Source organism: Drosophila eugracilis, unplaced genomic scaffold (genome assembly GCF_018153835.1).
Source record: "Drosophila eugracilis isolate 14026-0451.02 unplaced genomic scaffold, ASM1815383v1 contig_394, whole genome shotgun sequence".
In the NCBI taxonomy this organism is placed as follows: domain Eukaryota; kingdom Metazoa; phylum Arthropoda; class Insecta; order Diptera; family Drosophilidae; genus Drosophila; species Drosophila eugracilis.
In genome coordinates, this window is record NW_024573254.1 from 1 (window position 1) to 18,389 (window position 18,389).

At 40.1% G+C, this 18,389-nt stretch overlaps 1 protein-coding gene and 1 long non-coding RNA gene across 2 annotated transcripts; one reads left to right on the forward strand and one right to left on the reverse strand.

The window, feature by feature from the left end:
- Positions 1-2,093: 2,093 nt before the first annotated feature.
- LOC108109925 lies at positions 2,094-3,014 on the reverse strand. The gene is made up of 3 exons (XR_001772540.1): positions 2,937-3,014; positions 2,537-2,734; positions 2,094-2,215 (listed from the first exon to the last, which is right to left on the reverse strand). It is a non-coding gene; the product is annotated as an uncharacterized LOC108109925 (long non-coding RNA).
- Positions 3,015-13,893: 10,879 nt separating this feature from the next.
- Positions 13,894-17,782, forward strand: LOC108109954 (cytochrome P450 18a1). Its single transcript, XM_017218768.2, has 5 exons — positions 13,894-14,581; positions 15,267-15,388; positions 15,469-15,898; positions 16,005-16,269; positions 16,713-17,782. Exons 1-5 carry the CDS (start codon positions 14,191-14,193, stop codon positions 17,119-17,121), a joined length of 1,617 nt encoding a protein of 538 aa, XP_017074257.1. The 5' UTR covers positions 13,894-14,190; the 3' UTR covers positions 17,122-17,782.
- Positions 17,783-18,389: the final 607 nt, after the last annotated feature.

Genomic DNA, 18,389 nt, shown 5'->3' on the forward strand with positions numbered 1-18,389 from the left:
TTGATTTTGATGATGGCATCCCCTATTGAAAATGCGAAATTTGGTTTCTCCTTACTTGCCCCTCCAGAAGTAAGTTTTCTGCCTATAACTTAGTCAAAAATGGTCCAAATATAGATTGCCATACCTCATTGAGTTTGTTTTCTAATACTTGAGAAAACTGCATTCACAATTCAAAATGCAAAAATGTTGCCATTTCAAGCAAATTTGGATGAAGCTAGACCTATTAAGCTACTACTTCAACGTGGTATGACATTCCATATTTAAACTTGCTAGCTGCACACATTGTTTTTAATTAACTTATCACTTTACAGTACACTTAAATTACTCCATCAAAAGAAAACATTTGAAACTCCAAATTAAAACACACTTGTCTACTAATTACCGTAGAGACCCTTTCTTTTTGGACAAACTATGCCGCTATGGCGCTATGCCTGGCCCTGATGATATTCGTTCTGTCACTGCGTTGACTTTGCATATTCCACATTTGGTCAGTCAACTCAAAAAGTGGTAGAGGTAGGGGTAGGTGCAGGTTCAGCGTCAGTGGCAGTGCGACGAAGTAATGCCACACACCATGGCACACACACGTGCCTGACCGAAAATACAAAACCCCAAATGAAATTACGAGCACGAGCACGAGCAAGAGCATGGGCAAAGAGAGCTTCGGCGTGGATGTGATTATGCAACCACATCACAAGCGTCCAACGATGTTGGCTAGTAGATTCAATTTCGAAATTTTCGAACGAAAATCCACATCCACGCCATATGTACGCCAGGTCATTCAGTGCAGGCGATGATTATAACCATTACCCTTGCCCAGTTGGCTTAATGGGAGGTTATTGATTTGGCCAATGATGCGATACGTGTGTTAATTGGGTCCAGGACTTGGGTCACAGGGCAATATTGGCCTCGTCCTTCATTGAATGTGCTTCCAAAGACGACAAACCACAATCGCATTGAAGTTAATTGAGCCGCCACAGAGAGCTTAAAGGCTTAGAGAAGTAAAGGTGTCTGGTCACATAGGGCTGAGCTGGTCTGCTCCTCAACTACCACCACCAGTCGACCAGACCGACCTTGACCAGATTTCGATTGTGTTTGGGGATTTTATTTAATTTTATTTTCTTTTTTAACGGTGAAGGCAACTGTGGCCAGCAAATGAAGGCGGATTTGCGCAATGCACACACAAACCACACACACGCCCTTTTTGCCCCAAAATTATACAATTGTCGGCGGTGGGGGGCGGACAGACCGTCCGTTTACTTAACGGATTCCAACTGGAACGGGTTTCGAATTGTATATTAATTATGCTGTTTATCTGGCTAAATTTCGAAACGCTGCGTTGAGTATTGGTTTTATTTTTTTGGATTTTTTTTTGGGAGAAGTTTCGCGAGCAGCGCGTACATCTGACCTTCGAACGAGCGAAATTGTCGGCAAACCCAACAGTATTTCTGTTATATGATGTACTTACTTACTTTACTTTACTTCACTTGCCCATTATTTGATCGTCGTCTTTAACCCATGAATTCCGAGTGCGCTTGTCACTTGAAAAATTTCGGTGAAAGTTTTTTAAGCCTACATGAAATCGGCCTACAAGTATTCGGCCAGATGCTCAGCTACCTGAAAGGTGTGGCAATCTCACAGCTCATTGCATAAAGGTTCGAAGAAAAAAAAAAAAGTCAGAAAGAAAGATGTTCAGATGGTAGGGGAAAATGTGTTGAGGCCCAGAATCCCAAATATAACGACACCTGGCGGTAGGAAGGAGAAGCTACGAAGATGCAGCCAAGATCAGAACCAGTAGAACGCAGTCAGTATTTGAATATGATACAAGGGAGTTAGAGATCACTTTCATTGGGAAAAAGTTATATATTTAAAACTAAAAGTATATACAAACTTACCCGATTATGCTGATCAAGAATATATATGTCCCATAGATTCAGTGTGTTGATAACTTCTAAAAAAGACAAAACAAAATTAGTCAAAAGATTAAATTTTCTTAAGTTTATCTTTAGAATAACTTACTAATTGGCCATTAATTTAGTGACTAAACCAATAGTTTATCTATATATATATATATAAATTCCTTTAAATACCTTAAATCTCTAGATTTTAAGTCCCTCGCTCATCTCATTTAAAGCCCAATTTCTGCTCTGGCAAAAGCACTTCCAAGATTTACGACGAATAAAAGCCACAAATTTCCATTCAGCCGAAACCAGAAGCCCTGCAAATCAATAATAGAATAGGCATTATTCTTTCATCTCAATTCAAATTGTTTGTTTAAGTAACAATATTTTGTTGGCCCACAAAAAGGTAAAAGAAATTTAAATGCAAAATAAATATTAAATGAAAGTAATTTTTGGCCAGAGAGCGATTTACACCTGCAAAGCAGAGCCCCTTAAGATAACAAAAGGATTTCAAGTGCAGGGATTTGATAAATGTCTGGTTTAAGATTTTACCAAAATCATTTTTACGCATTTTCAGCTTTGCTTTTGTTCAACAGTGCGTATGAGTGATGTTGATGTAGGGCTAATCTTTTGCTTACCTAAACTTGCAGTTTCCTTTCTTACGCAAAAAGAAAACCCCTTTTCTGAGAAAGTGCCAGACCAGCAATTAAAACCACACTTCATTTCCACATCAGTATCACAAATTAATCAAGCACTGGCTCAGGTCCTTAGGTGTCAACTTGGTGGTCCTCCTTTGGTCTGTCCTGGCCTGGCCAGGTCACTTGGGGTAAAAATGTCTGCAATAGAAATTTAATTAAATTGCCGACCACAGACAGACAGATAGAGACAGTGAGAGCCGTTGTGTGCACCGAGGGACCGAGTGCACATGTCGATTTAATCCGATTAGAAGGAGCAAACACAACAATCTGGGTGGATTCAATTGCTTGGCTTAGCCTGGCCAAAAGGAGCAACTTTCGATTTGAGCCGGTGATTACTTACTTATTTAGCCATCTTGACTGCCAACTGGCTAGCCACTTCATTAGAGGTTAAGCAGCCAAGGATTTTAGATTTTTGTGTCTGCAAAAAGACAAGAGAAAAGGAAATTAATTTCATATATGCAGGTTTCTTAGTTTTGCCTTTAACAATCTTAAAAAGTATTTGTTTTCTCTTTAAAAATTCTCTAAAACTGGAAACTAAAGATATTTCCTTGCACGTTTTCTTTTCAAGTGCAGGGAATGCGTATTTCCATCTTCTATGACGCACATTCCCATTAAAAAAAAAAGCACAAAAACCCTGACCAGATAATGGCGATGGTGACGCCTGATAGACTATTGAGAGCACTGACGATTGCATCTGGCTGTTCCCTATCATCGCAGGTGGGGTAACTCTAACCCGGGGCCAAGAAGGCACCTGACAAAAGTGCACACCCATGTGCTACATGCTACTTGCCGACTCCAAAACAAAAGGTTTCCAAGTTCAAAGCTAAAAATACAACTGGACTGAGCCCCATGACCACGACGAGTGCAATCAGACACTTTGTATGTGCTGGACTCAGCAGTTTTTCCCTTTACTTCCCGCTTGCTAGTCAGTGACTAAGGGCCTATTTTCCAGAAAGTGATTGCAACTGCGTCATCCTAGGGCTTTTCACTACATGACTCATGACTCATTTCAGTTCATTCGTAGAACTGATGGTTACTCTTTTTGAAGGGGGGAGGGACAAGGAACAGCTTGGGGATGTGTCCAATATTCCCCAATTCCCAGTACACCGGCAACCAATAAGGCACGAAAAAGCAAACAACAAGCCAGGTCCAAAAGCTCATTTGCATGGCTGTAAAACCAAATAGGTCAATGGACATGAAAACAAGAGTAACCTTGAATGCCGAAAAATCAGAATATCACAAAACTACAAAACTATCAGAACCCAAAACGTAAACACGAGATATGGTATATATATATATGTAGACATGGGTAACCCGTTCCTCCACCATCATCATCATCATCATCATTGTGAACCACGCGGTTTCTGTTCTGTTTTGGTCTCCTAGCTCTTCTTTTTTTTACAACCCAATACGAGAGGTTTCAATGGAGATCTAGTTCTAAGCAGATCCATTCAAAGAATCTGGCGAAAAAACCCAACGGGCATTTCAGTCATCTTTCTTGCCATTTTGGCGGGCTCGGCAGATGGTCATTCTGGCAGGCTAGAACTACCACCACCTGCCCGCCTGCTCGTAATCCGGAAATCTACGAACGGGCTTTCTCATTCACAGGTGCTTTAAAAATATTAAAAAAAAAAAAAAATAATCAAAATATATATACAAATCTTGTTTACTAATAACGATCGGTTGGGAAACAGGAATGCTGCCGCCGTTGAAATTGGATTGTCATTTGTTTTGGCAAAAAATTAAAATTGAACAAAAAGAAGATAATAAATGAAGAATTCGCATTATATATTCTCGATTCGATTAGACTATATATACAGATACACCCCGTCATTATCCGATCGCTGCCTTTGATGATCTTTCGGGGTGTTATTCGGTTCCATTTACGCAAATCGTTAGGAATCTGCCGGCCTGGCTTACAAATTCTGCGGAATATATAAATTTATGCGCGAGGAGGCTGCTGCGTGTTGTCAGGAGGAGGTGGTGGTGCCAGACCAAAGGTGCTTGAACCCACATAGCCAGGGTTCACAGTTCCAGGCACCACCACCGCCGCCGCCGACATATAGCCACCAAACTACCACCACCACGAGAACCCCACTCCACCCAAAAGTCAGCCCGTTATGGCGCAATAGCCAGAACCACGGCAAGAATGCTAAACAAACCGCTTGAGATTGAGACTGAGATTGGGCATTGACGTGTTGCCAACTCTGGTCACCGCCTCATGCTCATGCTTAAGCTCAAGCTCTAAGCTCAAGCTGTAGCACTAGCTTGTAGATCTATAGAGGTATAGCTCAAAACACAAGCCATAGCAATCCGAACCGATGATGCCTGGTCCGGCTCCGTTTGGAGGTGTCAGCGTCCGCGCTCAAGGCCGTGCGTCTATGGCATGGAGTGGCGCATCGCTTGTCATTATATAATCGGCGGCAGTTCATTTGGTAATTATATTGAGTCTTTTCGGGTCGAAAAGCGCGGGAATGCGCGACGAACCCGTTTGATAATTACGCGAGGCTGGGCGGCAGGGCCAACACCACCCCCAACCACAAAAGTTCATTGCCACCCATTGACACGCGCCCTTAGAATCTCAAATTGTTTGTGATTGAATGGGGCTTTAGTTGAGAGGGAAATATACCTGAAGGTTTGTCTATAGGGGCTGTGTATAGATTCATTAATACTGTCAGTTTGTTTAGGATTCTTTTAGATTTCTTGGGATCCTGTATTAGTATATGACTCATAAATAGGATGATAATCCTTTCATAGAGGAATTTATAGATTTTCCATGACTACATTACAAATTTGTTTATATTCTTTATGTTCTTAACAAATAGTTAATATATAAAAGTTATCCCAGAACACTCCAGTCAGTACTTTCTTCATGACTTTCATCAGAGGATAACTTAACCCTTTCCTTTTCGTAACATAATAATTATATCATCTCCCATCTTAAAGTTTAAAGATCTGCAAACACTATATCTTTGGTTGCTTGTCTTCCCCCCAGAAGAACTACATTTTCATTTGCATTTCAGCCCTGGGTCAATATTTACCAAAAGAGGCTAAAACTACGCCTTCTTAACCCTTAAAAGTAGATAAAGACAGCTAGAACTTTCTCCCATAAGCACCTTCACTTTCTTCACAGGGCCCCCTTGACATTTCTAGAGAAGACAAGGTCCCCATCTACCACATACCTCAAGATCCAAGGCCGTAGTGCTGAGGGCTGTGAACGGACGGCTGCCCCGTGAGTGATGAGTCAGCCTGGCGGGGAATAACAACAGGTTGGATGATGACGTCTAAAGCCCAGTCAAATACGAAATAACCAAGTTAACCCCCCCCGCCCCATCTCCCACAGCCACTGAGAAACTGGCCCTTCTACCGCCTTCTAGCGATCGTAATGTCGCAGTTTTTGTTTACGGTTTTAGCCGGGCCCTTAAAGCCGATCAACAACAACTAGCTAGCAGTTTAATGAACCTCATATTCTGTGCATATTTACGAGCGGACAGCTCTGTTTGGTTCCCTATTTTTGTTTGTTGTTTTTCATATATATATATATTTATATTTCTTTTTATTTATTTTCTGACCGCGAATTAAAGACGACGCAGTGGATCCCACCCCCACCACCAGAAATTTTAGTTGCATAATGCAGCGCAAACAGTTTATTGTATTTTTAAACCCGGCCCAGACGGGTTCAATGAATTGCTGGCATTTTCACACGTCTTCCTAGCTTGTTTAAAAAATATTAACAAAAAAAAAAAAAAAAAAAAAAGGAAACAAATTTAAAACCAGACCTATGGAAAAGTGCCAAGGCAGCAGGAGAGGATTCTGATGATGTTGCATTTATATATTTTTTAATGGTTCTTTCACGCCCGGCATGAATGACTTGACTTACGTAAAACAACAAGTTTGGAGTGTACTACAGTCCCATCCAGACATCGGATTTGTTTTGGCCAACAAATGTGGAAAGGGTGTCCGATTTCGCTTAACTTTTGTCTTGGGTGACAGCTTGGGAAGTGGTAATACAAGATGGGCTTTACTTTTCACTAAACCAAGGGATATGATATAGAATCATATTTTATGAGGTTATTAACTTCAGTTTTACAGTTAGTCATGGTACGTACTAGTAAAATATGACTGCTTTCGCGAAACGACAAACTCCTACTGTACGAATTCCTCTTTTCCCTTATCCTCGCTCATCCGTCAGCGAGATAGATATGTGTATGCATTCGATCTCTAATGCTAATGCATATGAGAAAAAGGGATAACAATAGAAAGTTTACAGTTAGCTTGGGCTATTCTATTCTCTTTTGCTTTACATTGGGCATCGTCCTGCGCTACATGGAGAATAGTGGGTCTTATAGGTATTTGAACGACCTAACACAAAATATATATATTTAAATAGGATTAATTAAATTAATACTTGTTTCCCATATTAACCCCTTAAATGCAAGGATACACCTATAGAGTAATAACCTCTGCATAATAACACCTTATCTGCTGATAATTGGTATTATATAGTACGTGATTTCCAGCGATTGTATAATCGCTGGTGTAGCGCACCTGACCACCACATACCAGCACGAAGCTCTTCACATTTTCGTTTGTTGTTTTTATTTTTTTTGTCCGCTCGCTGAATTGCCGTGAAATTCTCAAGACGTCTCGAGTGTCGGCGTTTTTTTTTTTTTTTTTTTTTTAGAATTCTGCTTTTGCCCAGAGACTTTTGCGAATGGTGGTGAATGGGGGAACTAATGAATGCTCAAGGCCACAAGGATGAGCTGGTTGGCTCAAGGGGGGGAAAAGGGGTAGGTGGAGGGGAGTTGCTATGAGAGTAAGGGGTGGTGAACATTTATAATATGTAGATTTCCGATACCGATCGGACTGATTTATTTTTGTTATTGTCGCCGATTTCATAATATTCCACTCGATTCCCGTTCATGTCCAGATCTTCGTTGTCATGAGGTGCTAAGGTGCTAAGGTGCTGCGACGCTGAGGTGCTCTGCTCTGTTCCCCGCCTTTTATTTCTTGTATTTATTTTGTATTTTTCTCTGTTTAATTCTTTGTTGTTTATGATTTTGGTGCTTTACCAGGAATTCGAGTCGCTTTTCAAGTTCAAGAGCACCACGATGACGAGGTGGCTGCTACTTAGCATATTTCGCATATAGTTACATTTTTTTTTCTTCTGCTTTTCTGGCCATTAGGATGGTCTTTTGCGCAGAACTTTCGGGAAGCAAATTACAAACAAAAAAATGTATTTATAAAAAATTGTTTACACTTGTCATTTCGATGGGCAAATTCCACAGGTCAAGGCCTTCACAACTACTGCGTCTTTTAGTTAGGGTAAAAGCCAACAAGGATGCCGCCTGGCGGCTCTCCCTGGGCAACGCTTTAATGGCTTTCATCTGGCATTTGGAAAACTAAACTGAGCTTGAATGAATTTGGCTAACAAAAGAGCCATTAAAGTGGAAAAAATGTGCATGCACATATGTTGTTTATATTGTTTATGGTTTTTGTTTGTGTTTTATTGTTATTTTTTTTTTGTTTTGCAGGTCGATAAGCTGCTTTCGTTTGGGTAATCATGAATAACCTATTCTGCCAATTAAACATAAACTTCTCTTCTGCAATTTGTGGTTTATTTTTTAGTTTTCATATTTATCGGCGTTTTTGCTTCTTCTCTTTGGCCATTTTCCACGAATTTAATAATTACATTTTCCTTCTTGTTTGTTTTTAAATATCTGTTTTTAATTTAGTGTCTATTTTAATTTATTATTTTTAATGGAAGCGTTGGAAGAGAATATGGAATATAATTTATTATATTTAACGAGAATAATAATGAGAACATTTTGTATAAGAAAAATATTAAATAAATATAATTTAATGGTTATTCTGTCAAAGTTTGTGATTTAAGTTTCTTTATGATGGTATTTAGTTTGTTTTATTTTTTAAAGTTGGTAGATTTATGGTTATCAAAAGTATTTATATAGAAAAAAACACTTTTAATGTTTCCATATGAATACCTATAATGCCTTTACTCTTATTAAGCCAACGAAAAGCCTTCTAAAAATCTAAACAAAAACTCTAAGATCAAGGAAATATTTATCAATCCTCATAAAAATGAAACCTTTTTAATGACCATGTGATTTGTTTTTAATTTAATGATATAACAACTCTTTAAAATAACAAAATTTTCTCTGCCTAATGCAGATGAGTTCTTAAGGAGTCCAAATTCTAAAGTCATTAACCCTCTACTATCCCATATTTATCACTCTTTTATGATTAATCACTATTTTTATAGCAGATATAGTACTTCTGCCCTACACCTATGAAACGCACTGTATATGCAAACAGCGCACATGCCAAAAACAAATGGTAAACAAAATAACTATCAATCGATGATTCTCTGGCCATTGCACGTATTTTTTGGTTGGCCAAATTAAAAGGCGTGCAAAATGCTGTTCATTCAGTCCCAAAAAAAAAAACCTCTTCCCCCTTCACTCCTCTCCAGCCGCGTCCAGTCCATTTGATACCATCCCCATGACAAGCTGCCTCTGTGGTAGTTAATTCCGAGTGTGTTCTGTATTTCAGCTTCTTTTTTTTTATTTTTTGGCGGTGGCAAATTTGTTATTTATTGCGTTTTGTGTTTAAGTATAGAATGGTGCTTTGTTCGGTTTCCCAAGGTCATGCCGCGCATTAAAGCAGCAGCAGCGGCAGCAGCGGCAGAGCATTAGAAACAAATTCTAAATATTGCATCACGAGGAAAGGAGCTGGCTAAGATCGAAGATGGGATACCCTTTAAGGGTTAAAGGGGAGATAATACGAAATCCATGCCAAGGAGCTGATTGAGATCGAACATGGGATACCCTTTAGGGGTTAAAGTTACTTAAATGATTATATATTTTCATATATAGCTTATATGGAGAGTAACTAAGGGAAAGTAAACAGAAAACAAGGCCAAGAAGCTGTCTAGGAAGCGATGAAGAGATATCCTCTAAGAGTTTCAGTAACATGATACTGCAGTCCCGTATCTATACCTTACATAGAGCGAGATTAAGGGAAGCTAACCCAAAATCCAGACCAAGGAGAAGTTTAGGAACCTCCTAACATGATTCTATACTCCCCATACATACCCTATATATACAGTCCTAAAAGAAGATAATACGCATTTGAAATACATTAATGGAACTGCGTTGGCAATCTCTACTTGCGCATTAATTCAATGTTTCCACATATGCGCTGTGTGAAATCGCAAGAAATCATGTTATATATACTATATAAACTATATATATATATAGAGAGAGAATGGGAGATATGACAATGCTGGGTGGCGAAAACACGTTATCAATTCAGTAGAGACTATCGCAATGATCGTCCCACAATTACTCATCTAACAGTTGGTCTCTTCTTTGCATTCATAAACTGGGAATCACCAGGTGATTCCTGGAAGCGAAAAAAAGAATCCAACGGAAGCAGCTATCTTACTTAACCCTCCCTCTACCATAACCAATAACCAGATCTTCACATTCCTTCTTGGAGCCCTGTCTACAGATTTCCTGATTTGATGCATACCATGGCTATGACTCATCCCTGTCGGCATCCTTGAAGGGGCCCTTCGTGACTGTACGCTTAGAGTTGGGATTCTGTTGGGATTCTGTTGCCAAGTTGCCAGATCGGATCGCATCGCGACTAGTATAGTAGTCACTGTTGGCCAAGTCATTAGCCTTTGGGCAGCAGTTCCTGGAAACTTCTGCGCACACTTCCCAGCTCCCAACGCCAATGACCGCGCTCAAGGCCATTTGGAGAGTGAGGGATGTGGTTGGATGGATGGATGGAGGGATGGCTGGCTGGCTGACTGGCTGGAGATATCTGTAAAACAGTTTTCCTGTTCTCGTTTTTCATTTCTCTACTTCGTTGATCCTGAACTGCTGAACTGCTGCTGCTGGACGACAGGTCCTGATCTTTCAGTCATTGACCTTTGCCTTTTTCTGGGTCTCTCAAGTGGTTTGTTTCAATGACATTTCCTAGGCGGTAGTAGTAGTAGTAGAGAATCTGACCTGAGTTATCCTAAACTGCAGCTGGTAGTTTCCAGCTCTCGAGTTCAATGACTACTACAGTGTACCTGCCCTTTGGGTTTAAAAAAAGGGATCTACTGTACAATGGAACTAAGTGATATATGATATATGATATGATTCCCTGACTTCTCCGCTCGTGTTAACCTTGATATTTGCATCTTAACATTTGGCATTTTGCGTTTGCGTTCTGCGGGGATGGCTCGTGCCGTCTTGGGAGTCTAAAATGGAAACCAAATCGTATCGCCTGACAACACAAAGCTAAAACGATTCAAGATCCCACAGAATTCCCAGGTCATCTGTCCTCGGTTTATTCTAATGGCGATTTAACAGAGAAACCAGAGAAAAAAAAAACAGAAAACCAAAATTGAGCAGATGCAAATTAGTTCATTGGCCGCCGCCGATGGAGAGTTTAATATAAATTGTTTCAAGTTGAAAAAAGTAAAACCCGCTGCAATTTGCATAAATATTTTTTGTTAATTGTTTCTGGACCCAACCGGATCATAGCTTTTGGGCTAAGAAATTTAGGGCATCCTACTATAGAAGAGCCTTCACCAGTTCCAGCTAAGAAGAACTGGGTCAAAGGCAGCCAAATTTCTAGGGTTTTCCAAAATCAGCTGACCTTCCTTCAACAGCGACGACAACAACTTCTTGCTTAACTCCATGGAAATGCCATCGTTGGTCTCGCCCTCTCTCTCTCTCTCTGTTTGTCTGTTTTTTGGAAACAAATTCCAATGACAATCCAATTCGATCTCAATCCAATCTCAATCTCAATCACAACATTTTCATATGCATATGAATATTTCGAAATTTCTTGACTGTGCGTATTTTCCGTATTCGAGACGTCAGCCAAACCGAGGGTCGGACCTTGTCCTTAAGCCAAAAGAACCGGCATAACAGATAAATATTAAAAAAACACAAAAACTAAACAATAAAAAAACAAACAAACAAAAGTCAAACTTCTGCAGAATTCATTACAGATGCATCCATTTGAATTTGAATTTTGAATTCGATCGAAAATGAGCTTAGAGTTGTCTTATATCTTTATGTTGATATTTTAATATCCATTCTGAACTTGAAATCAGACTGCAAGCCAGCTTTTGACGTCACAGAGTTTTAAGTCCAGAAACCCGTTGTACAGCCTGTGGGAGTAGGAGATGGAGGAGGAGTAGGTGTATCCCACTCCCAATCTCTCACTCCCAATAATCCCAACTTGAAGACAAAATAAAGGCAATACTATTACTACTACTACGACTACTACTCTCGAGCCCCCAAAGAGACTTTAGATCGAAGATAACTGAAGCTGAAGGCTTCGCTATTGACCCAAAATGCAAATTTTGCATCGGATTTTCGGTCTTTCGATTCCGCTTGGAACGAGCGCTGCAGACCCATCCGCGGATGTGGTCTCCAGTGCAGCAGCTTCCGCTTTGCTATCGTCTCTGGGTTTACTTTTTATAAAGCCGCCTATTACCTATATATATATATATATCTGTTCAAATATGATTTCCATATTGTATGGCAGTAAATCTTAGTTGGGTTTGAATATATATTGGTATATACTATATCTTGCAAATAGCTATAGGTTAGGTGAATGCTTTCACAGATTTGTAATTTGATTTTAAATCAAATTTTGAAGTAAGGTAAGAGATATCTGTGAATATCAGTAAGAATAAGCTAAATATGAGCGATCTATGAGGAAGATCTGATCGAGTTTAGTAAGCCATTTCATTCATATACTCCTATATATAAAACAGAAATCTATCTACTAACTTCAAATTCTAAGCTTAAATATCTACAGATTATGTTAAAAGATGGTCTTAACTTTTAGGCCTTTTTGAAAGATCTAAGTAACTTTTTTATGGTCATTCTATAACTTGGTAACATATATCATAGTAACCATATATATATTATTTATTCTTAACAAACTGTTAGGCTTCCTAAGCCTTTCATGAAGGTATAGATTGATATGCTTTGTATTTAAAGGAGAAATTTGATCACAGAAAAGGTTTGTATTTCAGGAAGTAATGAATATTTAATACGAACCTACCTATATATGCTCTATATATGCCTTATTTTTTGTGATTTTTGGTTTAACTAGGACTCCAAAAACTGAAATGTGAATGAAGACAGTTATTAGAAATCTTAAGAGAAGTTCTTATTAAACTTCTTGACTTCATTTTATCCACCTTAAATACTCATAAATATTTGATTATTTCTAATAAATCCTCTAACTAGTTAATCAATAGAATTCTTCAAGATAAAACCCATTAAGAAACCCCCCAAAAGATATTCCTAAAACCCAACTTAAGAGAAAGAGAGAGTGAGAGTGTTGACGATCTCTTGAGTCCACCAACTCTATCTTTTCACTCAAGCCGCGTTGCTCCAACATGTTGTTGCCCGCCTTTGGTTCGATGTTCGATCACTGCTGTCGGTTCGATCCAACCGAGTGATAGTGGCTAAAGCCAGCCAGCCGACCGACTGAGGCTGCGCTGTTTGAACTGTTTGGCGCTGCTTCGTCTAGAGAGCTGTGTGACCCCCGCCACTCCACCTCCACCTTCTTTTTTCTTCTTCTTCTTATTTCTTATATAGATTCTCCAGCTAGAAGGGGGAGGTGGTAAAGTAGAGAGGGTCGGGAAGGGAAACGGGGGGGAGTATGTTAGCCCGATGAGCGGGCCCTCTGCCGGCGTCGAGCCAAAAGCCAAAAGCCAGAGCGTTGAGACCCCAAAAATGAACAGACGTCGTCGGGCAACGCTGTTGAGCTGTATAGAGCTGAGGTTCAAGCAGCTAAAAAACACAGAAGCTGAACCAAAAGCTGAAGCCAAAAGCTGAAGAGCTCCGCGGGGCCCGCTGAGAAGCCGAATCCGAAGCCGAGACCGAGCGCCGCGCGCTTCGATCGCCGTCGATCATTCGTTTGGCGCTCTGCTCGCTCGCTCACTCGCGCGCTCGAAGCGGGCTCGAGTTGTTATAAAAGTGGCAAGGACATACGGTCGAGCCATTAGTCGAAAACTATAAACGCTCGACGCGAAATCGTCTCCGGGTCTCCGTCACCGACCATCTCCGTCTCCGTAACCAAAAATAAAAATACAAATACAAAATAAAATATAAATTAAATAAAATAAAGAAAAAAAAACATACACACAGTTTTTTTTTCTCCAACGTTACGAGCGAATATTTATTTTTTTCGGTTACTTTTTTTTTGTTATTTTTTTTTTGGAGTCCTATTTAAGACAACCAAAAATTAAGAAAAAATCAAATCAAATCCAAATTGCAATCAACAAAAAAACACAAAAACAAAAACAAACCAAGGAATTGAATTTTTTTCAAGTGCCAGTCAAAAGCGTTTAAAAGCAAAAGTGACCAATGGCCGACAAGCAAAGCAGTAAATAACAGTCCCATCCACGCCGAAGGGATTTGAGCCACAAAAGGGCGAGAGAGAGAGCGAGCGAAAGAGAGAGAGAGAGAGAGCAAGCCATTATCATTTCAAAAAACCAAATTAAAATCCGGACGAGGAGATCCGTTAAGGAAAGAAGGAAGAAGTTAACCATGCTGGCCGACTCGTACCTGATCAAGTTTCTGCTGCGCCAACTGCAGGTGCAGCAGGATGGCGATGCCCAGCATCTGTTGATGGTCTTCCTTGGCCTTTTGGCCATAGTTACCCTCCTACAATGGCTATTAAGAAACTATCGTGAATTACGAAAACTACCGCCTGGTCCTTGGGGCCTACCCGTTATCGGTTATCTCCTGTTCATGGGCAATGAAAAGCACACACGTTTCATGGAACTGGCCAAGCAATATGGTTCCCTATTCTCCACTCGTCTGGGCAGCCAACTGACAGTCGTGATGAGCGACTACAAAATGATACGTGAATGTTTCCGCCGTGAGGAGTTCACCGGACGTCCGGACACTCCCTTCATGCAGACACTCAATGGTTATGGTAAGTTTAAACTTAAGTTATATCACTAAAACTAAACTAAAGGGGGCGGGGAGAAACTGATAAGGCTTACATATTATTAACCACAAATTAGTTTTTACTACTCTGTTTACTACTACGTACGATTAGTACGTGAAACCTGGAAATATTTCCCTTAAAAACCGCTGCGAAAGCGAAAAGTTATCAAGCCATTTGCCGGACCCAAGTCCAGATTGTATATATATATATGTTATATATATATACCTTTATAGTACCTGAGATGTAGTGAGATTGTAAGGAAGGATTGTAATTAAGTTTAAAGTAAAGAAATTCCACTCGAATTTCTTTTCGCTCTTTTTGATTTTCGATTTTATTTTGATTGGCTTTTGCTTGCACTTTACTATATAGTATATATATATATATATATATATATATATTCCATACTGAATGATAAGGCATTGCGGCACTTTTTTGCCCTGCCGCAAAATCACGTTTTTAAAGTTTTTTTTTTCATTTTGTTTTTTGTGCATTTTTTTGCTGGGATTTCTTTTCTGGTATTTCTTTTTGACGAAGTAGGGCAACCTACCTCAATTAAATCTTCAAATTGCGACATAAAAAATTAAAAATAAAGATAAGAGCAAGTTGTAAAAAATACTCACATATATCTAAAGTCACCTTTCCTTTTTTTTTTTTTTTATATAATTTCCAGGCATTATCAACAGCACGGGCAAGTTGTGGAAGGATCAGCGGCGCTTTCTGCACGACAAGCTCCGGCAGTTTGGCATGACCTACATGGGCAACGGCAAGCAGCAGATGCAGAAACGCATTATGGTAAGTTCAGCAATAATCTTGACCAGCAGCAGCAGCATCCTCTTACCTTTGGCATTTTCCAATTTAAAAAAAAAAAACAGACGGAAGTTCATGAGTTCATTGGTCATTTGCATGCCAGCGATGGTCAGCCCGTTGACATGTCTCCGGTCATCTCGGTGGCTGTTAGCAATGTCATCTGCAGCCTAATGATGTCCACACGGTTCAGCATCGATGATCCCAAGTTCCGACGTTTCAATTTCCTTATCGAAGAGGGCATGAGGTTGTTCGGCGAGATCCATACCGTTGACTATATCCCTACGATGCAGTGCTTCCCCAGCATTTCCACGGCCAAGAATAAGATTGCCCAAAATCGTGCCGAGATGCAACGTTTCTACCAGGACGTGATCGATGATCACAAGCGTAGCTTTGATCCCAGCAATATCCGTGATCTGGTTGACTTCTATCTGTGCGAGATTGAGAAGGCCAAGGCCGAGGGCACAGATGCTGAGCTTTTTGATGGCAAGAATCATGGTAAGTTGAGTTTCTTTTTATTCACAAAATCCTTTAAGCTTCAGTCCTTTTGGAACACCACTCTGACCTTCATTTTCTTTTCCATTTTTTCTTCACCTTTTTTCAGAGGAACAACTTGTCCAAGTAATCATCGATCTGTTCTCCGCTGGCATGGAAACCATCAAGACCACCCTGCTGTGGATCAACGTATTCATGCTGCGTAATCCCAAGGAGATGCGTCGCGTCCAGGACGAACTAGATCAGGTTGTGGGACGTCATCGTCTGCCCACCATTGAGGATCTGCAATATCTGCCCATTACCGAGTCCACCATTCTGGAGTCAATGCGTCGTTCCAGCATCGTTCCCTTGGCCACCACACACTCGCCTACAAGGTAAGCATTCATAGAGATTGAGATTAGTTAGTTTCCGAGATGAAAGGAGTGGAGGGGCTGTTGGGGATGTGGAGAGCTAGAGGAGAAGCTATCAGCAGATGGAGTGCTTACGCACTGGACGTTTAGAGATCTACGCAAATGCCGCGAGGTCCGTTCATTCACACCAGATCTCGGCGATTGCCATTCATTGTCGTGGCTTTCCATTCAGCTGGCTCGTGCTCCTCATCCTCCTCCTCCTCCTCCTCATGCAATCCCTCCACCTCCCATCAAGCTCAAACGAGACCTCACCAGTGCGTGGCCCACTTTTGTTTCTGTAACCAGATTAGTGGCAGTGCGCAGTGGGCCCAGCCCCTGCCGTTTGCTGATAATCGTTGATGCACCGATCACCGAACTAATCACAATTTCCCCTTCCTGTCTTCCCCTCTCTCTCTCTCGTTCTTTAGGGATGTGGAACTCAATGGTTATACCATACCAGCTGGCTCACATGTCATCCCGCTGATCAATAGCGTCCACATGGATCCCAATCTATGGGAGAAACCCGAGGAGTTCCGGCCATCGCGATTCATTGATACCGAGGGCAAGGTTCGCAAGCCCGAGTACTTCATCCCCTTCGGTGTGGGCAGACGGATGTGTCTGGGTGATGTGCTGGCGCGAATGGAGCTCTTCCTGTTCTTCGCCTCCTTCATGCACTGCTTCGACATTGCCCTGCCCGAGGGTCAGCCACTGCCCAGTCTTAAGGGCAATGTAGGTGCCACCATCACGCCGGAGTCCTTCAAGGTCTGCCTAAAGCGACGACCACTGGCGCCCACGGCCGCTGATCCTCATCACATGCGCAATGTTGGCGCCAACTGATGTGTGGATCCGAAGAGTTCCGAGCTCCAGAGCACGGTTTTGTTCCTAAACAAATGACAAAAAAAAAAAAAGAAAATCAAACAAAAAAAATTAAGATGAAGTCTAGAAGATGGCGAGAGGCCAACTAGATTCTTGGCCTCTTGCCGAGCTATCCATTTAGCCATAAGTTAGTAGTTATCCGCCCGTGGGAGGAGCAGTTCCTGATCCCTTGGATCGTGGACAAGGAGCAGAGCAGCCAAAAGCTGTGACCAAACCTACACAGAGGACTGCAACCAATTCTATTCTTTCACCCCCAAGAAGCTGTGTTCAACTAATTCTAATAAGCTGTTAGTTCATAAACTTAGTTAGTAGACAATGTTCTATATTCTAATTGCTAATGTTAAATGTTTTTTATTATTATTAATTAATCTTATTTGAATATTATTAGTATTAATTATAGGATATTGCTATGTGTAAAGCCAGCAGGCTGTTTAAGTCTAGTTAGCTAACGTTCTTGTTTATTCATAGTATTAGTGCTAGCTTAATGTCCAAACAACAAAAAACAAAACAAAAAACAAAACAAAACAACAAACAACAAAACAAACTGTGGTTTAGTCTTACAAGCACACATCAAAAAATAGGCAAACGATTCGAAAATAAAGAGAATAAATTGTGAAAAAAATAAAAGAAAAATTGAGTTAAATTATTTAAGATTCTTGCGTTGAAGGTTTCCATTTCCCCAAAGTTGTTAATTTCCCTTCAAATGTCTTGAAAGATATTTTGGAATCTTGGAAGAAAAGTGTGATAAAAACTATCCTAAACTCTTTTTTAGAAAGGCGGTTTAAATCAGCAATAAATCTACAAAATGTTCTAAGAAAGTTATTGCTAAAAAAAACGTTTTAAGTAGCTTAACATTCCTGTTAAGAATATATATAAGTTTCTGTCTCGAAAACTTACATAAAGTGACGAATTTCAAACGAAATTTTCTACGAAAGGTATTGCTAAAAGAAATTATTTAAGTTACTTAACATCTCTTTTAAGAATATATTAATTTCTATCTTGAGTTGAGTTGAGTTCAGTTTTTGAGTTGATTTGCTTATATAAAGTGAGGAATTTCTGAAGTAGTTTTTCATATCAAATGACTTGAAAGATTTAGTCTGAGAAACTTCAAAGAAAGATAAGATGGAAAGTATCCTAAACTCTTTTAAGAAGGCGGATGAAATCATTAATAAATCTACAAAATTGTCTAAAAAAAAGTATTGCTAAAAAACCTTTTTAAGTTCTTTAAC